Below are 25,324 nucleotides of genomic sequence, written 5' to 3'. Positions count from 1 at the left end.
CCCCGGTGAGTGCAAGCCGAACGCTGCTGCAGCGCCTCTGAAGTCCCGATACAGAGCAAGTCCTCGGTGCCGCGTCCCCGATGTCCGTGAAACCCGACTCCGCAGCAGCACCTTTGGCCCCAGAGTGTGAGTGTGATTGAGTGTGTGTGATTGAGTGTGTGTGATTGAGTGTGTGTGATTGAGTGTGTGTGATTGAGTGTGAGTGATTGAGTGTGAGTGTGTGTGCAAATACTTTACACATTGCCTCTGAGATAAGCCTGACTGTTCGTGTCAAGCTACCAAGGGGGTGAGCAGGGGTTATCTCAGCTGACTAGAGTGGTCCCTAATTGAACAGTCATTTTTCAAAAGATAACTTTTCTTCTAGAAACATTAAAGACAGTCTTCTGAAGGAAACATTTTTACAGTTTGTGTTCAATGCTGCTCACAAGTATTGGAGGACGTGAACAAGCTGCAGAAGCAATTTGGTTCCATTGATCTATAGACTCAAATTTAGAAGGAACTTGGGAGTTGTCTGAACCTCCTGTTGGAGCGTGTGCCAAGTTGTCTCTCACCAACTACTTGTTGGTACATGAAGATTCCTTCTATTTTAGAACGTCTGCTACCTCTGTAATACAGCTGGAGATGACTCGTTGAGTCTATTCATGCCAAAAGGAAGAACCTTCTACTGGTAGTGGGAAGTGGCCTATTCAGTTATAGAAACCTTCTGTATTTTCATGTAGAGTGCTCTGAAAATATGTCTTGTCTGGTCAATCTGTTGGCAAATGTTCAATCTAATTGGACTTTTTTCCATGACACAGACATAGGAGTAAACGCCCTTGTCATTTTGACTTTTCACAAGATGCACCACATTCGATGAAAGAAATGATGAGAGAGATATTGTAGTTTCTGCAATAGCAGATTCAGAATTGGTTCCAAGATCCTTGGAGATATGTTGGGTGGAAGCGAGCAAAAACGTATTTAGTATACATTTTGACAGTTGCTAGCATCTAAATCTCTTTTGTTGTCCACTGTCACAAGGCTTCCCTGCAAAACCTGTCAAGGAAAGCCAATTTCCTTATGGCTGTCACATCTGAATTCAGGGTCAGGGAGATACAAGCATGAGGTTGCCATGAGTCTTACACAATGTTCCATAACAACAGGGAGGTCAAGAGATAGGATATGTCTACCAAAGGTAGTTTTCGATTTTCATTTGAATTAGACAATGAGTTTGCCATAGTTCTTTCAGAACCCCTCTTCTCCAATAGAGAGCTATCTCCACACACTTGAAGTTAGGATAATTCTTTCATTTTGCTGTGCTATGAAAAAGCAAAGATAACTTTGTTTGGCGAGCCAAAAGCCCACTTTGTCAGAGGTAAAGTGCCTATGGCAGCATTACTGAACAATGTCCCCATTGTAGAAATCAGTGAAGACGCAAACGTGGAGGTCTTTATGAGACACCATAGTAATGATTTGTATTTTAGAACAGATGTTCAAATAAAGCAGGCTTCACAGAGAAATCTTTTTTGCATAGTCTGGATTGGTTTGTCTGATTACCCCTTCACCACGTCAACTAATCTCTGCTTTTCCTGCATAGCACTCAGTTTATACACCTTCAGTGCCTTCGAAACTATCTGTACTGATACTGTACCAGTGTTCTTAGTGAGGATCTCCTGAACCTATTTCATGAGGTATTGCTTAAACTTGTCTCACTAAAAAGTGCCTGGAGGAATGCCTGCTGTCTTAAATTACACTGTATAGCATGCTCTGACAATTGTATGATGATAACCATATGATCAAAGTGGATTGTTGGATGAATCTGGGACTTCAATAACTGACCAATCAGAAAGAAGTAAGAAACAGATCATTTCTTGCTTATTTACCATAAAGCAGTGGTTTCCAACCTGTGGTCTAGGGACCCCTGAGGCGTCAGTGAAGCCCATTCAGAGGGGTCTGTGAATGTTTAGAAAAATAAATATTATTATTAAATTAAGAAAGGGTGTATAAACAACTGGCTAAATGCACAATTGAAGATTTTAAAATATACTGCAAATGTCAAGGAATTTGAAATTGGAGGCTAAAAATTAAATTATTAGCCACAGATTGATTCATGGGAGCAGTGCAGGTGCATCAACCAGAATATAGTATGGACAACATGTGGCTTCAATTGAATTTATAAAAGCTCCAACCTGCCTATCAATTAAAAAAAAAAACTATATTTGATTGCAAATTAAATAAAATGTGTTATCATTTGTGTATGTGTTCGATGGAATGTTTGTTTGTGTATTTTATGTGCATTGTATTGTGGCTCAAATCATCGACAATGTTTAGGCAGGGGCCCTGGCTTCTAGTAATGACTCAGTGTGGGGGTCCCTGAATTCCAACGAGTCAGTGGGAGTCCCTGGGTTCCAGTAATAATAAAGTGGGGGTCCATATAAGTCAAAATGTTGAGAACCACTGCCTTATTAGCCTAGATCAGTGGTTGCTACAAACTCCTTACTTAGCTTTGTTGTGCCAAAGATAATAATAAAATGAAATACCTCCTACAGCCTTCCAAAGGTTGGGGCAGAATATTTATTTGTAAAAACCCACTTGCTCGCAAGACCATTAATTCATATCTACTCACACCTCATTCCTACTCGTGAGAAGGGATTTTGTTGCACATTCTGTAATGAAAAAGAGAACGAGGGTGTTTAGTCTGCAGCACCCCTTGCACAAATCAGAGGAAGAATCTTTGGTGCAGTCCCACCTTGGGGATGCATGTTAGCCTTTCGCCCCACAATACCTAAAAGCAGGGAGGTTTTGTTTGGCACCCGGCCCAACCCAATCTTTGCCTAAAGGCTGTAATGGCGATTACCCCACTAACCTCCAAAAGATTAGAAAGAAAATACTTGGAAATGTGAAGTGGTCTAAATTGGTAATCACCATTTTGTGGTACTAGGAGTAGTGCAACAGTGGATAGCTACCCTGGTGCCACCTTTAATTCTGAAAACAGCACTTTTGCACTTGGCACAGAAAACTGCCAACTCATTCCCATGGGTGAGTTGGATTCGGGTGGGGTAGGGAGGGAGGGAGGAGACAAACACAACCCCAACAACTTTTGTGCTTGACAGTGCAATGGCACAAATGCAACCCATACCCTTGTGCCAGAGAAAAGGACTAACAAACACCCTGCTTCCAGGCAGGCTTCTGAAATGCGGTGAGAGGTTGCGAAGGTTCTTGTGTCAACTCAGTCTTTGACGACCACAGTGTATCACTGAGACCAGTAAGACAGCTTTTTGGCCAAGTCCCATTGAGGCAGCTAGAATGAGTGTAGATTAAAGAGCAATATGTGGCTTTAAAGACTGTTTCACCTCCAGATTTCAGATTTCAGGCAATCTTCAAGAATCTTTCTCCCTTCCTGGCATTCTGATGCCCTTGTACTATTATAATTAATTCAGAGATAGTCTTGGAAACCCACATGTATTCAATATTATGAGAGTGCAGAGGGGGGGAGGCCATGACCTTCTTTCTTACTCTCATAGGAGTAGCTCTTTACGAAAAGTAAAAGTAGTCTATAGAGGAGAAATTTGTCATACAGATTAAAAATAGGAAGTGAGGAAAATATGCTTGTGTTAGCGAAATGTATCAAGTGTAAATGAAAAAAATAAGAAAGGAAACTGACTTTTCAGCCAATAAAACTGAAGAGCACTGCTTAGGGGTACTGTAGGGCTAAATTAAACATCTTGTAGCTTTCCCACATAACACTATTTTCCTCATCCAAGTTAGGATGACTTCTGCTAGCAGGTCATGTATTCAAGCCGTTCTAGTACAGTTTGATGTGCTTGTCTATGTGCCCTACCTTACCTTTCTCGCTCCTGTATTGAATAATCACGATCCCTATGATAGTGGCCATATCTGAAATTTGCAATTAGATTATTGCTTATGTAATATGTTTTGCTGCTAGTATTGTTGTATGTGCTTTGTGACTTCAATCAAAAATATTGCCAAAAATAAGTGCAAAGGTCAGACTTCATGGAAGATTTCACATTATTAGGCACAATTGAATATTACACCAAATGGCTGCTCTAAATGTTAAGTGTCAAACTTTAGCTCTGATGAGAAGCTAGCAATCTTGCTAGTTTCATATTCAGGAAAGTTAACTATGGGCAACCAATATTGCATTTGTTTTTAAATCTAAAATGATGTTTTTTTAAAGCTAAATATTTAATGAAATGCCTCCAGTATGGGTTGCAGAATGGCTTCTAAAATTAATTGGCCCTTCAAAACAGTTTTTACAATAATATATATATTTTAAATTACCGAGAGGCAGTAGCCACTCTGTTGTTATAGTTAGGATTTCCAGAGATAGGAATTTATCAGAATTTTACCTGTTAATGTTAATAACTCTGCTGCCATTTGCCGAATCTTCACAAAACTTTATAGACCTATTGCTTTTTCTACACTGGCAGATGATGCAAAGTTGCGCAGTTATTGGTCAAAGGGGTTGAGAAAAAAGGAGGGTCCCTGAAGTTAATATAGTAGCTCAACCAGGGAAGTAAAAGCGAAAGCTGCACAAAAAATAATGAGCTACGCTCGGATCATATTTCATACATGTATACAAACCTAGAAAAAGGATATATAATAATATTCATCTTATAATGTATGTCAACATTTACACAAAACTATAAGTCCAGTCTGAGGCTACATCACATCATGCATTATCTACATCGTCATCGATATCATTGCACAAAAATACAATATTATTATATCAATTTTTTATTAATTTAAATACATCATAAAACAACCAATGCCTACATCATTCACACCACATTCATTCTACACTAATATATACAACAATGTGGTTCCTACTATGTCCTTGGAGCATCATATGAGAGTATTAAGAGGCTGGACTCTATAGGTTTAAGTAAATGTATAGTGTAACATTTTATAATGAATCAACTTTTGAGTATCTTGTGGTGTATTGTTGTATATATTAGTGTAGAATGAATGTGGTATGAATGACGTAGGCATTGGTTTTTTATGATGTATTTAAATTAATAAAACATTGATATAATAATATTGTATTTTTGTGTAATGATATCAATGACGATGTAGATAATGCATGACATGTGATGTAGCCTCAGACTGGACATATAGTTTTGTTTAAATGTTGACATACATTATAAGATGAATATTGTTATATATCCTTTTTCTAGGTTTGTATACGTGCATGAAATATGATCCGAGGGTAGCTCATTATTTTTTGTGCAACTGGTCAAAGGGGTGCAAAGAAAAAAAAGCAGGGTTCCATAAAACTTTTTCCCCTAGTGCATTTTCACTGGACTTTAAAAAAAAACGTTTTAGACAGACGTAGCCCCGTAATGGCTTAACATATTTTCATGAAATTTGACAGGAATATAGATTATGGTGGGGAAATAATCCTTTTTGGGGTTTCATTAAAATATGCTCAGCCGTTTTGGATTTATAAGACACTAAAACTTAGTGATATCTCAGGCTGTGGCAGATTCACAAAAGTTTACGAAACTACAGTGGTACATGGCGATGACAAGGCTTTATGTGATTGACTAATGACTCGCTTTCAACACGTTTCCCTTACTATTAACACTTTAATAAAGTGGTAATAGATGTGGAACAATAAAACCTTCTACTTACCTATATCTAAGTCCCTAACCCACAATACAACAGACTAAGTGTAGTCAAAACTACATGGCTGCCTTCTAGCTTTGTAAAGGCAAACACTCCACTAATCTCTAAGCCATTCCACCCTACTGTACAACACACTTCTCCACTATACACCACTATAATCTACACTACTCCATTATATGCTAATTGACTGTACACCAGTCATCTAAGTCACTCCACTCTGTGGGATTCTACTGTATGACTCTCTACGCCCTTTTACTGTACACAACTCCATTCTGCAGTTTTCCATTGTACACTACCCACCTTATGCTATTCCACTGTATGCTACTCCACTGCATGAACCCACTCTTCATTACTCCACTCAATGGTATGCCACACCACTGTACACCCTCACCTTGTACACTATTCTACTGTATTCCACTCTACCCTACACCACACTATTCCATTTTACGTCATTCCACTCTACCCCACTCCCCTGTATGTTATTCCAATCTACGCAACTCTACGCTATGCTATGCTATTCTACTGTACTGTAAGACATGCTAATCAACTCTATGGCATTTCAGTCTATGTCACTATAATGTACATCATTCCACTCTATGCCACTCTGCTATATTGTATTACGCTCTACACCACTCTACTCTACAGTACTCCACTCAACAACACTACAATTTACTGTACTAGACTTTACGGCACTATAGCCTACGCCGCTCCACTGTAGACCACTCCACTCTACGCACTCCAACATATGATATTCAACTTAATGCTACTACACTCTACTGTACAACACACTACGCAACGGAACCTATATCTATATCACTCCACTGTACACCATTCCATTTTACTCTACGACATGCTACTCCACTCCAGTGTAGGCCACCCCACTCTACAATATTTTACTCTATAATCTATAACACTCCACTCTAGGTCACTCCACTATACGCCACTTAACACTATTCCATTGTAGGGCACCTCACTCTACGTTATTTCACTGTATGCCACTCTATTCTACACCACTTCACTGTATGCTGTGGCCCTGCTCTTCCTTGAAGGCGAGGTACCAGAGCAAGGTTTGGTCCATGCCCAACAAAGTGCCTGTAAAGGGGCCTGTTAAAAGGTAAAAGGGGCTTATTGGACGTTTACCCGAACTGGAAGAATTCTGTAAGAACATTCGTCTTGACCACTAAGGTGAAAAACCGAAGGTCAAGGACTTTAGCCACTATGCATATAACTACAGCATAAGAAGCACTTTGATCAGTGGTCAGCCCAAGGGGTGAAATGTGCCCCGTCTCTAGGGAAGTATCAAGGTCACTAGTCTCCTGCAGGTCTTCATACCAATTATCCTCATGACATGGCTGGTTAACCTCTTCACCTGCATCATAGTCACTGTCTGAATCTGAGCCAAACAGGGAGTGCAAGGCGTGCGTTTAATGTTATGAAGGCAGCTCAAGAGTTGAAAGTGGGGCCTCAAGGCAGCAGAGTGTGGCCCCAGTCTCGGTCAGACTGGCGCCAACTCAGCATCAGAGAGAACAATTGGACCCTCATATTCTGGCATTGATGGAGTCGGCATCAGGGTCAAAGTGCCTGGAAACATTGCGGACTGTGGCGCGGAGGCAGAGTGAGGACAGAAGCCAGAGACAGAGCGGCCCTGTTGAAGGCTCAGAGGATCTGGCTGGTGCTGAGGGAAAACCAAACAGGGTGAACCTAACAACATTAATCCAAGTGGCCTACAGGTGCACCAGAGGGAGTCAGCAAGGACTAGAAGATTTGGAGCATGGCTTCAGGAACTCTTCAATCTGCTTAGGTGTGTCAAATGGCCCTGGGAACTCGAGCTGAGCCAGAACAAGCTGAGGGATCGTCTCTGAAGCTGAACAACTTCAGGAGCAAGATTCAGAAGTATGGAAACACCCACAGCCTTCTTAGGGGAGTGGGAATGGCAAGAAGAAGAAGCAGAGTCCCACCTAGATTTCTTGTGTTTTTTCTTTCATTTACCCAACAACTTCAAGGTTCATCAACGTGCAGTCCAGCTGGAACCCAGGCAAGAGGACCTGTCACAGACATCTATTTGCAACAGACCATACACAGCTTAAAACTTAAACATTTTGGGAGGTAACATGCTCCTAGTACACTAAAAAAGATAATTTTGATTGAGGTAAGGACTCTAAAAGACACATCAGGGGGCTCCGTATCTGCATCCGGTGATGGTGGCCCAGGAAGAAAGGAACTGACAACAGTGCAGGAGTTCCATATATAAAGGCTCAGCTCATAATTTTCAGAATGGAACAACATCACTTAATGAAGTGCAGAGGTATTGCTGAAAAGATTCTGAATCCAGTCTGGCTCCTGGGGAATATTAAAAAAGGTGAGGAATTTGCAGCTAGAAGGCGCTATTAGAAATAAAATACTGAAGAGGAAGAGCGTGTATATGATGGGCACTATCTGAGATGCTTCTGGTTCTTGTGTGAGGCCTCAGGCATCGCAAAGCTCTGTTTTGGGGGATCACTGTGGTACTACGTAAGGTTCAGAGATATGGAGGATCTTACGGCGCATGAGGTCACAGGTGTTGCAATTGTGGTGGCAAGAAGGTCCCATGGGAGTTCTGCCTTTACTCTCCAAATCATTCTCAGACATCTTGATAAAACTAATGTTATAGACTTAAGACCTTAATGCTCCCATGATATTGAACGTCTCCTGCTCACCTTCAGTGGCAAATTGATTCTAGCATGTCTTCTACATTATGTTCTAGTACAACCCTTTTGTTGCAGTATCTAGCGTAAACCTCAGTCTCTCTTTGACACCTTTGAATCCCATCTGGGTCTTCATTTCCCTTGTGCCTCAAAATTCAATCTGTGTTTCAGTTTCCCCAAATGTAGTCTACATCTTGTACTGCCCTTACCTGTGTTATAAAATGAGAGTATGGCAGGAAGAACTGCTCCAGGATATAGAGTACAGTGAAGAGAGCACCAAACTTCTGTCGTAGGCTGAGCCGGGTCTCTGCTGCGCCTTTACTCCGGACCTTAGACTGTTCCTCTGAGGCATCGTCTCCACTGGCCCTGGCCCTGGTCCTCTGTGGTTTGCCAGTTCTGCCCGCTGTGGTATAAACACAGTCCTGGCTGCACTGAGGTGCCTCAACCAGTGGCAGGACCTTCCTCAGGAGATATGGTAGCTTTGTAACTAACCGCCGCGGCCAGTCTGGATAGCAGAACAGAGGGCTGGTGGCCAACATGGTGTAAGAGAACATGCCTGGAAAGAGACAATAGATATTCATGAGCAATGAGTGAGGCTAGCAGACAAAGAAGAGTGCTTTGGATGGGTAGTGACAGAAGTGTATAAGGGAGTGAGTAGTGTGTGAAGAATGGAGAGCAGTATGTGAGTAGGGAGAGGTGTGGATTGAGTATTGTCTGCATAGGGAAAGGTTTCCTAGAGGTTATTAGGAGCATGTTTGGAGTGTGCAGACTTACCCTGGTGGTTGGGAAGAAATGTAGGTTGGGAAAGGCAGCAGAGAAGACGTAAAACACTAATCAGGAGGAGGTGGAGTTGTGCGATATTTGTGGATCAGCCTAGGCTTCGTGTGTGTCAGAATGAGCTGTATATGTAAACGTGCTGCCTGTGTGTGGGTAGGAGGATGAAAGTGGAGTCCCTTTGGATTTCTGGTTGTGAAAGTTAGTGAATGTGAATATCGGACAGGGTGTGGAAGCTGTACGAGTGAAGTATATGGGGAAATAATGAGAAGTGTCTGGCCGCCTACCAGCAGCAAGAGGTTAGGGAGGGGAGCCTGTGGGAATAAGACACACAAAAGGAAGATGTCAGGGAAAGAGTAATGTCCTCCCTTACCGATACTGAAGAGTTGAGAGTTCATGCAGTGGAAGTATGAAACAAAAAATAGGGCCAAGGGACGTGTTAGGTCAAAGAAGAGAAGGTATCCAGCAGTCAGGTCCAGGATTAGCCCTGCGCCATGTACCACTAACAGATTTGTCATCTCCTCGGAGAGGAACAACCTGGAGAAAAAAATAAATAGTATTTCATTAGACCCACCTGGATACACAGCACAAGAGAAAGATATCATACTGTACAACATTAGTGTACCCACTGTGGTACAGGAGTGATTTAAGCTCCTGCGCGTGCATGACATGAAGCAGGTGCCACTAGCTAATTCCAGATGAACTATTATCCCTCGTATAAATCTCTTACCACTAGTTGACCTGTTTGCTGCCTTCAATTTGGCACCCCCTCCTTTGAAAGGGATCCCTGCAAATGCCTCCCCTTCGCCATCACTGGTGCTATCCACTTGCTGTACATCCCCAACACTAGCAGCCCACTTTCCTGTTTTCCTGACCACTGTAAAAAAGCAGGAGAAGAACTGCTTTTGGCATTTCCTCTTCCTAAGATGTGCCCTCCTTGAAGGTTGTTGTTCTAGGGATTTTACTCTTCGACTGCCTAAAAAAGTGTCTTTTCTCTTCTGCATGTGCCATTTGGGATCAACGTACATCGAAAGCTACATGCAACTGGCCCCTACAAAGCCTGCATGTCCTGTGTGGAACACCCATGCAGTGAATTATTGTCCATTATATTCTGAAACTTGTTGGAGGTCCTGAGGAACAATCTCTTGCCAATATCTATGGAGGTATGGGTATCATAGGAAATCTGTGACTTAATTGCACAATAAAGGCTATAACACACTGCCAAGAGGAATTCCAAACCTGAATCTGTCTCTGTGTTAGTAAAGCCTTTCAAAATTGGTGCGAGGGCTACCTACCTCACTGGAAGGCTCTCAATAACTTGTGCAAGAGTAAAACGCTCAACAATCAACCATTTGAGAGTAACACTTAGGGGGAAACTGGTGACTTGCAAAACAGCTTTCTGTGGGCCAGAACAATCTATTTGCATGAGATTATGAAGGCAACAAAGAGAAATGTTCCTACTTTAGGAGTAGTCTAAAAAGGCTTGAGACACCTGGAGGTAGATCAGCCTTCTAAAGGCAAATTACCCAAGAAGGTAGACAGATGTTTAGCCAAGACTCCTTACTCTGGAATTTGAGCGTGTCCGTTACCTAAACCTTTGTACCTGTGCCTCTGACATGTGGTGGAGCAGCATCCATCAATGAATCCAAACAAAGACAAATCACTCTTACCAGTTTACAAAGGGTGCCCTACATGGAAAAGAATAGCAGAGTCTCCTGAACAAGATTAAGAATACGAACAACACAGAACCTGGTCCTAAACCCAACCTTGTGAGAACCTTTTACTGTGTCTTTCAAAAGCACAAGAAAAAGCAAGTTTAATTATGCCTCCCATTGCTCTCTCTCTGTCTTTATTTCCAAGGGAGATCCACAAACTGATCCACTGCTCTTTTAAACTGAATACGGACTGCGCTTCTCAACCTGAACCATAAAGCCAAGCCACTACATGACTCAAAACAACTTTACTCAATTATGTTATGAACTGTTGTGCTCCATATTCGTGTTCCCAGTTTTTGTGGCAGTGAACTGCGCCAGCCACCAGCTGCAGTCTACTTCTCAGACTTACTTCATTTGGCTCTTTAAACCTATCTTAATGATTTGACTTGTTTTATGTAACAGTCAAAGATACACTGGGATAGATCCTATTCCAAACGACTACTACAGTGGCACAGGATAAGAAATCTATCACTTGGAATGAATAACACGTTAATGTGATGGGCAATTTTCCAACTCAGTGAACATGTTTCACAGCTGCACTTGATAAGAGACCCAAATAATGGGAAAGTCAAGTTTCTAACTCTGGAAGCTGTAGAGGACTTCCTGTTTTGACTGTCTAAATATAAAGATGCAGGTCTTAATCTTGGTATGTAAAGACACAGCACTGTTAGCCAGAGCTTTGAATAGATCAGTAGGAGTGTGCACACATGTGCACATTGTGCAGTTCCTTCAGGGACTGGCATCCAAAACAACATCCATAGGTCTTTCATTCATGAAAAAAACAATTCCTTGTTTCATCACTTACGTTTAAATAAAGTGCACAACTAGATTTTGATAGCTAAACCTTGGAGTGTTGCGTTCATCACTCCAACTGGAATAGTGATTACTAGCCATTCACAGCCTTGAAAGGCCTTGAAAGCTAGCCAGCTTTAAAAGGATAATTATATTCTTCCAACAAGAAGGGTTGACTTTGTTCCAAATCTAAATTTGCAGACGTGAATATAGTTTCACTGAAGACCTTCTTCCATTCCAAGGATGAAGCATATCCCCACTGGAGCCTGCATATACAGAAAGGAATGTGTCTGCGGGGTGATCCCTTCTATGAGAGACAGCCCTCTGATCTGACCCTTCTGGGGGCCTTGACAAATAATGAACAGGGGCACATACTCAACCTTCTCTGGCAAAATGCAAAAATGAACGTCAGAACTTTTAAAGGAGATGCAAAAACTGTTTGTAAAACACAGACAGTCTGGATATTAACGCCAGCAGATTCATTTTCCCGAAGAAACAAACCACCACGCCTGTATTGGATCTCTGTGGCAATGGCCAGTTCCTGATAGGATTCTCTTCAAATGGTGTGTGTGGTCCAAAGTCTGTAGGCAGTGCAAGTGAATAAATGTATGGCATCACCAGAAACTTACAAATGAATGGCCTTACAAATTACAACCACTGCTAATAGATGGGATGTAGTAAGTGGCATGCACCTGGGTCTCAGCTTGCCTGGACAATGTTCGCAAAAGTAGTCACTGTTCTGGTCTCATTTTCAGCTATAGGTGGCAAATTTTTGCTCATATACGGATGGATGGGTAGTCAAAACCACATCACCTGAATTTTCCCCTCTTACACTACTGTGATACTCTCCATAGTTCTAAGAATTCCCACCTTGCCCCTTGCCAGAGATTACATTTCATTAGACAACTCGCACAACTTTTCCTCCCCTATTCATTTTCCCTATTTGGGTGGCTGTGAGAAGTCCTCTTAGTAAACATGTCTTACTTTCAGGCTGATACTACTCAAATTATGCCAGTCAATTTGCATGAGAGAGGCTGTGGATCTCACTGACAGGCTCATATGGACATGTGGACTAAGTAAATTCATAACATACCACTCCCCACCCCACACACACACACACCACACACACACACACACACACACACACACACACACTTCAATCACCACAAGCTTTGGGCCATAGTTCTTGGCTTAGAGTGCAGACAGGACGTTTTGGGGAAGGTGGGTGGGGAAGGACAATGAAAGTCTTTGAGTAACAAATAAATATAGAAGGAGAATTTATATTAAGTCAAAACATTTAATATACTAAGATTTTGTTAAATTTGAAAGAGTAATTATCACTTTTTAGTTCCCGATTATACATTGGCAAATTTGTTCATTTTGTCTATATCTGTAACGTTTTTTCTGGTTCCTCATTTCTGCTACAATATGATTTGAATACATTCTCTCCCATCAGAGATATGACTCTAAAAACAGACGTTAATCTTGTTCTAGTGTCCTATGCACAAACAGTTTACCTCGTATTATTTGGTGAAATAAAAGACAGGGTTCCTGGTTAAACGCAACGGGGCAGAAGGAGTGAGCTTCAATTTTTTATTTTAAAGAAATTTAAAATATATCCAGAAAGGTGAAGCAGGGCTTCATTCTGAAAGTTTTAATAGGCTTCTGCATTAGGCAGAAAATTCTTCTTTCGGTTTATCAAACCAAAACCACATCTTTCCAACCCTTGAAATTTAATTTGGGGATTGGAAATCCATTTCTTCATCATTTCATTTGAATTATTTATCATACCTAGTGGATTTAACACAGCAACAGAACATCTACTGTCAGAGGATGAATAGTCTCTTCAATCTTTAAGATCTACTAATTTAATTTTAATTTGATTTTAACCTGCCAAAATCGGTATGGTTATCCCGGTATGGTTATCCCACTAAAGCAAAGGCACCATCACAGTTTTTTTCAAAGATGTAGCACCATTGTAGACATCTTTGCTCTTAATTCTTTGCTCTCTTTCCTCTAAATAACCCATCCAGTAATAATATCTATGTGTATATGAGGTGCTATAACTATGCACGTCCAACAACATATGAAGGATCAGTCCCAAAATGACTGGCAATACAGAGGAAGAAAGTGGTAAGGCACGCTAGTGCAAGTGTTCCTGTCACAATAATGAAAGTGACAATATCCTTTTTGAGAAGCCTCGCTCAGGCAATACTTTGGCACAGGCAAATTTCCGCCTGTTAGGAAGAACATAAATTAAGGACTGAAATTCCAAATAGATCTTTTTTTCCAAATTTCACAGAGATCAGTATAGTTGATCAGTGTGGTAATGATGAGACGTAGACACTGAAGCAAAACTCAGAAAGCTTTATTGTAGTTGCATCTAAGGAAGCCCACAACCGCACCACCTGCTCTGCCAGTGCCTCAGAACAAATAGCTATAAGTCATAAAGTACACTAGCAGAACAGGGTGCAGAATGTGGAAACCATATTGGAAATAAACATACAGTGAGACCAACCAGCGTATGTGATATGTGTTAAAAGAACATAGTACCACATCACCTTTTCCCTTATGAAAGAAATAAGGAAAATATTTCCCTAGACACAATAAACACACATATATATATATATATATATATATATATATATATATATATATATATATATATATATATATATATATATATATATATAGAGAGAGAGAGAGCGAGAGAGAGAGATAGACAGAAAATAAATGTCTTGAAAACACCCACAAGAACATATGACAAAGTAATTTCTGCATATAATAATCTTTAATCCTCATAGGAATGAAAACATTACGAGCTGTTCTGCATAACCTCTTCTAAGGAACCCTTGAACCACGCAAACCAGAAGAATTACTTCTTGAAGAGGCACCACCTGATATAACAACAGAAGAAGATGCATCTGTGACTTCAAAGCCACTCAAGTAATCACATTATCCACCAGAACAAGGTGAACTTTGTGACAAAATCGCTAGTACTAGAAGATGCAGTGGGACAGCGTAAAGCAACATCACCACCCACCCATCAACAACTATCAAGATAAGAATCATAATTTTTCTTCGCAATCAAAATTTCCTTGGCTTGATCAGATGAAACTTTAACAAGGCTTCTCCTACTCCACCAACACTTTCCCTCCAATAACAGTGTACCTTTAGATATTCTGGTAACCCTGACTGGTAACATAAACTTAAGATTCTCCTTTTTTAGCTATGCTGAGTTTTTAATAGGAACCCAATATCCAAATAGCAATTCTTTGTGACATGTTTGAGCTCAAAACTGGACTTCGTGGTAGGTGGTTTACTCTTGACTCTCTCCTGAATACTAAGACCAACTCCTGAATTGGTGGGACTACCCTTAAGATCTTTAACCCAGTCAGGACATAGGGATTGTTGAGCAATCTATTATGCAATAACCAGAATGGGGATTAACTCGTGGTACTATGAAGAGTAATTAAATAATTCCAAAAATAATTCTGCAGAAAATCAAAGATGACTGTGTTCCTTCTTTTAAAAAATCTATTAATGCGCTCTATTAGGCCATTGGAAGTAGATGAGCACAATGAGACTTGCAAATTTTCAATCTGGAAGCCATCAGTCAAATGTTTCATCTTGGTGGAATTAAACTGTGTGCCGTTATCAGTGACCAGTTCTCTAGGTAGCCCCTCAATTTGAAAAAATTGAAAACATTTTTGTAAAAAACTAGCCCAGAAGATACATATTGGTTTAAAAGGTCAAATCAAAATATACTCACAAAGAAAAATAGTCCACAAAGACCAACATATACTTTTCACTTGCAGGCAATAACTCAAAAGATCCAGCAAAATCAAGTGGCAACTTATTCCATGGCGAACCACTGCAAAGGGCCCATATGCAAGGGACTTTCAAAAGTCTTCCAATGTTTGTCTGAAACCAGACAAGGGGTGCAGGAAGGCACCCACTTAGACTTGATAGTCGAGTGATGGCCACCAATAAAACTGTTTGAGATTACGAATGGTTGCAGTAACCTCAAGATTACCTTCATGGGCCACTTTAATTAAAGAATACCTCAACGACATGGGTGGAATAAGAACATCATGCTCAACATAAACCAACTAAGACAGTTCTCCAGCTACTTGAGCAAAGGGTTTTAAACCAATCTTCATATTTCTCTCCTTCATTCCTCACATACTTCAAGACATTTAGCAACAAACTATCAGTACTTAACCAATTCAACCAAACCTCACTAGAAATGTCAGCATAAGTTGAACATAATGCAATAAGAACATATGATGGACAGAATGCGGAACAAATCAAACATTCACCCCAGTGACAGACCTGGGTTTAATCCATCAGTTTTTGACCTCGCTGTGCCATTCCAGTTTGAAACCAGACATATTTTTAAGCATTTTAATAAACTTTAAACCTCAAAATCAAGCAGAGGGTTCATGAGATACAGAATTTAGAAGCAATACATAACTTTTATATCAACCGCAAACAAGCACTAGCCAACACACATTTTGGAAAACTTTTGAAAAGTTTGTAAAAGTTAGCTCTGTAACTCTGGCCAGAGTTGGGCAACCAAGTAAGAAAGGACAGAGGTTTAAGGGGCCAGAAAGGATACTCTGGACAGTTATCTCGCCACCAAAGTGTTTTTAAGGCAAGATCCAAACTTTATAGGAAAAACACTAAGATACTGTTACCAGAGCTATTAGCCTGGTTCCAAGCTGGATAACCCAATTTTTTGGCCCACATGATCTTATTAGTCTCTCCATGGCAAAAAAGGCATTTCAAGACATAATATTTAACATAAAGAAGGTGCATGAAATAGGTGAACAGTGCTATACAGACGTCAAACTTGAGCGACTTGAGAATAATCCACATATTAAGATGTTTCATCACTCAATGAAAATAAACAAACTAAAAACCTTCACTAACATGTCGAAGAAGAAGGCAGCAATAGCAGTACCGAACACATGTAAGCAGACAAAGCACTATTTGGTCGCATCACTGTGACAGCACAGAATCAGAACGTTCAAATGGTGGAAGTAGTCTCAATCATTAGGACCTTTACCATGGACTTACGCAACTCCAAAAGGTCTGCTACGAAAGACAAACAAAGCTGTGTTAGCAACATACTTGCAGAAAAACCTGCAGAGGAAATACCTGGAAATTCAGCCACGCTGATAGATGGTATGGTTCTTGTTCAGAGAGTAAAGGCAGAGGAATCAAACTTTGGTGAGGTGGTTATGTCTGTCTTGTCCATAGCTTTGCAAGAAGGAAATAAGAGACCAACCCCTCCCCCCCCCAAAAAAATTATGTAGTATTTGATACGTGCAACAAGATATCTATTAAGGACAGCGAGAAAGGACAGAGGGGAAGAACTCGGGCACCAGTTACAGAGCATCTCAGCTTCCCAGACTGTCAGACTGGAAGGAATACAACAACTCTCATCACATTTTTTGTTAACAAATGGAGGAAACCAGAGAATTTTGTAAAACTTGAGAATAAAACACTGTTTGCAAACTGTGAAGATAAATGCTACAAAATCACATCTGAAGGGAGCCACGAAGTGCCCAATCTCAACAGTACACATGAAGAAGCAGATGATCGCCAGGGCTCAAAAAAAATCATAAAAATGTTACTAGACCTGCAGGTCGAGTAACTTAATCTACTCGACCTACATGTAGTGTACTTGACCCGTAAACGGCTCTCAAATTGTGTGATCCTAGGCAAATAGTTTACAGAGTTGCCTTTTTCTTAATTCTTGCACCTTCAAATATGTAAGCTCAGCATTTCTACAGAACAAAAAAACTCTTTTGTTTATTTAAGTAGGCTAAAGTTTGCTGCGTGCATCACAAGAATCTAGCCCACATACCCATGAGGTCTAGCCCACATACCCATGAGGTCTAGCCCACATACCCATGAGGTCTAGCCCACATACCCTAGGACTTCTTTTAGTTTACTAACAACATAGCTATCAGGGCATGAGTATTTCTCGGTTTGTTTAAACACTCAATTATAATAAATATATTTAAATATATTGGTAACATATTGTCATCTACACGCAGTACCTTTCCAAGAAACGTCCATAAAAAACCTCTCCATTAACTTGCAGCTTTACTGATAAAACTATGTAGTGTATTAACAATCTGTGAAAAATCGGGTTTCAGAAAACATATCCTTTGCACATCAACATATAAAGTACTCTGATTTGTTTTCATACTATTAAAATATTTTTTCATCACACAGAAATATAAAAAAGGGCTTTCACAACTACTGTAATACATTTTGAAATGTTTGAACAGTTGACTTAGTCATTTAAATGTTGTGCATTAGGAAAAAACAGACACCCTATATCTTTTTATTTTACATTCTAAGCAGGTCACACAGTTCACCTTACAAAGTCCTTGAAGTCTGCAGTCAGAAGGAAAATTAATAGCAAGAAAAAGTGACTTTTGACCTCTGTCTGTGAACACAGAGCAAATGTGACATAAGAACAAGATTTAAAGGCATCTTTTATTGCCCCTCCACTTTTCAACTGAACAGAACACCTGTTCACTGTTAACTCGCCAGAAGGGAGGAGCAAGTATTAAAAATAGCCCAACCTGATCAAATAAGACTTGCCAATGTGAGGGGTCGAGTGGATTTTCGAGCCCTGATCACTTGTTGCTGCATGCTGCACACGCTGCTAATGAAGGTTATGAGGCAGTAATGATAAGCTCATAATACACCAATGTGTTTATTATGTGTTTGAGATTCCATGACAGAATCATGGTTTAATTGTTTCTGAAATGTGGTACTAAAATACGCATGCAAGTCCTTGACATTGGAAAAATAGCTTTAACTCATGGTACAAATGTTTGTTGAGCTGATAGGTCTCCATACGTTTACCGATGTGAAGCAGTAAGCGCATTTGAGGGAAAAGGAAAAGTAAGTGAATTCAAAATTTTGTCTGCCAACAGACATACACAGGAAAAATATTTGCAGCTCGGAGACCAACGGGATTTCTATGAAGAACTAATGGAAAAATTGGAGCAATTCTAATGCTGGTTGTAAGCATCAAAGTCTTCAGTTCATCACATGAATGACTTGAGATATCACCTATTTTGCGCAAAGAAGGGTGAGATAGACAGTCATCAACTTCCACCTTGAAGGGACTGTCTGAAGAAACATGCCAAACATGCAAATTATCAAGCCGCTATAAGCAAGAGATCTCTTCTGAATGATCCACAGACACCTAGTCCAATTGGGAGAGGGTGCAGAGCAACTGGTATCTGACTGGATGGAGGGGCAGCCAGCACCTCAGGCTGTGTTAGATCTACTAGTTTGCAATTGCATTAGGAACTACAAACTGCCAATGTGTCTGCTGTCTAAATGACCTCAAGTGCACTGACATGTGCAGACTTCACACCTATGAAAATCAAACAGACAAGGAGAATGATGACACCTATTTAGAAGAAGATGACGACGATGAGTGTGAACGAAAAATTGGTTTGATATTCACTCATGACAAACATTGCCTATGTAAGATCTGACCACTATTATTTGAAATTGTAAGTAAAAGGTATGCATATAATCTATATCAATATATGAGGAACACAATTAAGTTTTATTGTTATTATTGTAAGAACTATATTGTTATTATTACAATAATCTTAATTATTTGTCAATTATACTGCATTTAACCAATGTGGTGGAATTAGATTTATTTTTCCACATATTATGATTAATTTGTAAGCTATTTATCAATAATATGAGAACCATTATTTTTTCTTTTCAGCTATGGTTGCTAATCCAATAATATCAGACAAAAGACAAAGAGTGATTACTTCCTATCACATATTTTTCATCTCTAAGCTTGCAAAAAAATCATGTTAGAAACCATCCCCTGAGTGGTACCAATGGTCTAAGTTTGAGGATGTGGCTCATGGCCTAATAGACATCAATGGAGTGGTGCTGATGCTGAAAGATGCAGGCAAAAGAGGCTCCGGATGCAGTGCTTTGACAGGGCTGCCTTGTGTTTGTTCCTCTGTCCACAGATGAAGTGGGGCGAACTTGGCCACAGAGGTCAGGGTCCCTCAAAGTCCTCTACATTGCAGTAGAGGGCCAGTCGATGCCGGAATACTGGTGAGTCCTGCACCACATTTAGAGCAAAATCCTTTGGTGGGGTCTAGTGTCCCTCGGGTAGGACTAATCCGGTCCTGGGTAGCACTCCCAGATTCAGTAGACAAGGGGGCAGGCTTTGGCTGGCTTGGATTTGTCCTCTCGGGTGCTCGGTGACTGGTTGCAAAACGTCTGTGGTGGATACCAACCTGTCGGTTTCGCCTCTTTCAGCTCTTGTGTTCCTGAAGCTGGTTCCAGTAGATCAGCTGACTGATCCTTGCAGTCACTGTTTTTTTTGGGATTTCTGTAATCAACTTTTTCCCAAGCCATAGGCACAGTCCAAACTTTGCAAGGCCAAAGTGCAGCAGGTGCAGTCCTTCTGAGCGTGCAGCCTCTTTTTGTGCAGGTCCAAGGGCAGCTGCTAAGTCTTTCTTTGGTCCTCACTCCGATTCCAGTGTAATCGGAGGATCGGGTGCCAAGGGTGCCATATTTATCCCAGGAAAGTGCCCAACGGGATCATGCGGTCATTAGCCAACAGGCTACTGGATTGCCTTCTACATAATGACAAAGTTTATGTGATGCATGGCATCTGACTATCCCAGAATGCCATATTCTTGTCCCTTTCAAGATGGCATAACCCTTCCTCGGTCATCAAGAGCTTGGTAGGCCACCCCAGAGTTGTGGCTACCTGGGGGCTACAGGCCCACGTAAAACCGGTGTGGGGCAACTTTTACCCTCTCTGGCCCTGTCTCCATGTTTTGTAGAAGAACAAAATGCAGGGGTATTGTGGTTGGCGGTCCATCAAAGGTGGCTTCCCCCTTGAAGCTCGCCTTCTGGCCTAAACTCCATCCCCTCTGACCTTCTTCCCCCCAGAGTGATCACCTGGCAGAGGAAGTAGACCTCACTCTGTGGCAACTGCCTTTGTTTGAGTCTGGGAGCCGCGCACATGCCTCTGCAGGTGGGCAAAAAGTTATCTGTGTGTGTAAGCCTTTGTGAGGACACTGGACTAGCAGAGGCACAGAGTGGCAACTTTCTAAAGTTGCTTAACATTAATAGTGACATTAAGCTCGATCTGGCCATCAGGTCACATTTATTGCCATGATTAATTAGATACCTTGCATGACGCAGTAAGGTAATCCCATTCAGAAGTTAGCTGGGTTGGAATGCCAGCCAGTAATTCTGTGTTAGTCAATGGGGATACTAACTTTACCCATAGCAAAATACAATTTTGGAGGTGTTGTTATTAAAACATATCAAAAAATATATGTCCCACTTAACAAAATACAGCTCCTTGCCATAAGACTTCATAGGTCATCCTTGGGGGAGACATATATCATGTTAAGGGATAGGGCAGCTTTGCCACTGGTTTCAATGTCAAAGCTGAACTGGCAGTAAAAACACTTCCCTCCAGTCTGTAGTTGTAGGCTGGGAGCCATTCTATACTTTGTTACATGACGGGTGGCGCACACAGTGCTGCAGCCCTGAGTGGACACTCTGCCTTACACGCCCTGGTACCCTGGGTACCATACACTAGGGACATCTAAGTAAATCAGGCCTTAACCAGGGAGTGTATCCAACTCGACATGCAATTTGCATGAGGTTAAAACACTGGCACGGAGGTCTGGGTGACAGGCGTCAGTACTCTCACCGTCGAAAAGCCAGTTTCTTTAAAGTACTTCTTTCAAAACAAGTCACTGTGTCTACAAAATAGCCCAACATGTCAATAACTTGTTCTCCAAATGCCTTGGGATAGATATTTTTTCCTGAGAGGAGTTTTGTTCCATCTGTCAAAATATAAAGTTTCTGAAATAATGGCAATAGGTGCTCCTTAGTCAGCCATCTTTACTACTTTCTGATCACCTATTACGAAGTCAAACCAATGATCTTTAGCTTTTCCAGTGCGGTCATCACCAGCCTCAATAGTGAGCACAACTTTGGACAAGTTACTGACAATTTGATTATGATCCAGCTCAATACCGTTGACTTTGCAGGAATTCGAGGATACCAGCTAAACACTCTTAAAATGACCAAGTATACCACAAATCTTACCGCATTTGGTAACAGCAGGACACGCTAGATTTTTACTAACGTGTCTTAGATTCACAAAAAAAACAACACCTGTGCACCTCTTCTGACCAAATTTAGTTCCTCTATCTTTGATGGAGATGACACCAACAGAATCTGCTTTGGAAACTGATCTTACAGGAGGGATCACATGTTCACCCGTTTCTGACGTTATCAACCTGCTAGATACAATAGATCGCACAATGATTTAGGCCATGTTAATAACCTCAGGTAAGGTTTGATCTCTACAGCTAAGTAAAAGTTACTGTATGTTTTTTCTGAACATCTGTAAACAGAATGATCCCTGGTATAAATATCAAGCGAGACGCAGAGATTGCAGGTTGATGCTGATATAACCCTAGTGCAGAAATATATTCAACACTTTTGTCAGCATTTTGCTTTAGTCTGAAAAAATTGCATATCTCAAGCAAAATACTGGGTTTAGGGAATTTATTAGAAATCCTTGCAAAGGCCTCTGAAAACTCATTCCAGGGTCCAAAATATCCAGGTGGGGCATCCACCTTTAGTAAAATGTCAATGATTTGTTGGCCTTCCTGCCCTTAATGACTACAAAGAGCCACTTTCCTTTTTGGGCTAAAAAATGAGTGGCATCAATTACAATTATAAAATTACATTAGTGAGAGGAATCCAGAGAACCAACAAATGTTTCTTTAAAATGTAAATAAATGCATCTTGCGCCAGTACACTTAAGAATAATAATGGTCTTATCTTCTTGCAAGAACCTGAGCCAACTGCTATCTTCAACAATAATGTGAGTGACAGCTAATCTTTGAAAGGTATTCACACATGCTTCCACATTTCCACTGCTAATCAATAAACTCTTCCTGATTCATAACGGGTGACTATGGCTGTGCATTAAAACAATGCACAATGATGTCATGCCTTAGCAGTATCCCAGTGTGCCTTGGGTGCCAAGGAAAGCACTTGCAGTGAGTTAGCATGGGCACAAACAGCATCCGGCACATGACAGAGACCATGCAGGGACACAGTGCCAGAGCGCAAGAACAATGCCTTACGAGGTTGTACGCTCCGAATAACAGCGCACAACTTCAGCCAGATGCAGGTACGACATCACTTGCAGCTCAAATCCCAGAGTTGAGAGAACCAGATCCCAAGTACTTCACTGCAACCAAGGTACAGACGAGCCTTAAAAACACAGCAGGATGGATGTCTGTGGGCTTCAAACAATTGAGCAGGCTCCTCATCGCCAAAATGTGCCAATGATGAGACATGACACGGAAGCAAAATTCAGGAAGATTTATTATAGTTTCATCTAAGGATGCCCACAACTGCACCACCTGCTCTGCCAGTGTCTCAGAACAACTGACTCTAACAGTTATTCAGAACACTAGCAGAACAGAGAGCAGAACATGCAATCAATAATCAACATTGGAAATAAACATACAGCGAGACAAACCAGTGTATGTGCCATATGAATACACTACCACATCCAGTATGCAAAGGTTACCGAATAGTAAACATAGCTCTCCACTGAGACATCCTCCTCAGATTCATGACCAGCCATCAGCCTGGACATCAGAAATTCAAACACATTTTATACCTCTGTTTTTTTAAAACAGCATTTAAGAATGTTCAGCTACAGAATACACATCAGAACATCAGCAGACAAAAAAATGTGGTCTGCTCATCTTACAATTTGATTTTACAGTAATTAGTCTGTTTTCTGTCGAGACTTCAGCCATCAGGAAGAATTTATATCTCAGTTCTTTATTTGGGAGTCCTCTGTGAAGTATCTAATGAAGAAAGGATAAGTGCTTAATTTGTGAATGTGGGGAGGATGCCTCACATTAGAACTGGAGAACCATTGTTGATGGTGAGTAAACCTTCTTATTTCAGTAAGGGATCCACATCAGAATTAGAAATCATAACCTTCAGAAGGTGGGCATTCAACGGCTTGAGGAGGCAAAAACAATAACAATCCTGAGGGATGCTGGACTATGTAAGCATCTGTTCTTGCCTCTTACTCCAATAATGAGCAACTCAGTGTGTGTGCTGCAAAACACAGGTGGTCCCCTTGCAGATATCAATCAAATCCACAAGGGGTCTCCTCGCAGAAAAAAATCAAGGAGCCATTCTGAAAATGAATAACCATAGCTGCATTGTTTTTTATACAGTGAACCCTGTGACATGCGTAGGCACCCTATTTGCTTCTGCACACAGCTGCACACATTCTTGATGCCAAGCAGGCAGAATTTCGCCCTTTACACGGAATGGAGGAGGCAATATTGGCAGTGACTGACAAGATTTGTACGCTACTAAATCAAGGATTGTTAGAAATGGGGTTTCTAGTTGGATAGGGTATGCACTTCAGCCAGGCAGAACCCACCACTCTAGTCAGGGTGAGTACGTTACACACCAAAGATAACCCCTGCTCACCCCCTTGGTAGCTTGGCCAGAGCAGTCAGGCGTGCCTCAGAGGCAATGTGTCAAGCGTTTGTGCAACACACACACCAGTGACACAATAAATACACCACAAAGGAGACTCCACACATGGTTATAAAAAATTATAGACTTATATTGTAAATATCATAAGCCTGCACAATGACATAAATTATACAGATAATCCACCAAATGCAGTTACTGCAGTAAAGCTCTGTATCATGCTAATGCCAAGGTCATGAGAATAAACATTAGGCAACTCCAATAATGTAAGTGAACGGTTCCTCTGGCAAAACGCAGAGTTATGAATATTATGTCCATTACTTGAGTACTGCAGTACTACTGGTGATAGTGACCAAACAAGAATCAGCACAACATACATAGCGACATCAGGGCCTATACTCAGGGCATAAAACAGCAGCATTATGTTACAGGAATCACCATCTGTCATTATAAGTGCATGGACATCATGAATAAACATATGAATCACCAAATATCATTAGCAGTACAGAACCCCACAAGATATCACCATCACTAATATCTGTTTTATAGATTACCACAGCAAACACATGGATCCGGAGCACCTGCACGTCTATTATATGATAGGTGGTAATTCCCGGCAGAAATGGCAGGATCGGGACCTTCGTTGAGGATGCTTAGTTCACACTCCGGATTGGTAACACAAAGCCAGGGACACACCCGTCCAGAGCACACCTCTTGTGCAGCCCACCCGCTGCAGTGGAGGGAGAGGGGACCAAACGACTGAGACACACCTGGACCAAACGACTGAGACACACCCGTCCTTTCCAGGAAAACCAAAGTGCTCACCATGCACTTCTTTCTCCGCACTTGTTGTGAACAAGAGAGAGAGAGAGCCCCAAGCTTCCAAATGAACAGGGGTTGGTGGGGGGGAAGCGGCCCACCAGCCCTTGGAGAGCACTGTGGGGAACAAAATGGGGGACAGCAGGCCAGCGCATAAAACCAGTAATAGCGGTTACTTCTGGTAGTCCCTCTGGGGCCTCAGTCCTCCAAAAGTCAGGGAGCTGCTGGAAGCAATACAACAAGCACAAAAGCAATCCTGATGTGGCCTTTATGCCACCCTGCAACAACAGGTAGCAGGGCAACAAGCAGAAGAACAGTCCAGAT

At 41.2% G+C, this 25,324-nt stretch overlaps 1 protein-coding gene across 2 annotated transcripts in view; it reads right to left on the bottom strand.

Annotated features, from left to right (window-relative positions):
* The window catches only part of GGCX (gamma-glutamyl carboxylase), a 208,425-nt gene that overhangs the window by 128,156 nt on the left and 54,945 nt on the right, over nt 1–25,324 (bottom strand). For both annotated transcript variants that reach the window (XM_069214370.1, XM_069214371.1), the window contains exons 7-8: nt 9,457–9,620; nt 8,519–8,865 (exon numbers count right to left, since the gene is read on the bottom strand). In XM_069214370.1, the coding sequence (XP_069070471.1) occupies nt 8,519–8,865; nt 9,457–9,620 (511 nt within the window). The remainder of the gene's footprint in view (nt 1–8,518; nt 8,866–9,456; nt 9,621–25,324) is intronic.

Source organism: Pleurodeles waltl, chromosome 11 (genome assembly GCF_031143425.1).
Source record: "Pleurodeles waltl isolate 20211129_DDA chromosome 11, aPleWal1.hap1.20221129, whole genome shotgun sequence".
Taxonomy (NCBI): Eukaryota; Metazoa; Chordata; class Amphibia; order Caudata; family Salamandridae; genus Pleurodeles; species Pleurodeles waltl.
The sequence above is the reverse complement of the archived record's forward strand: the minus strand, read 5'-3'. Positions and strand labels throughout refer to the sequence as shown.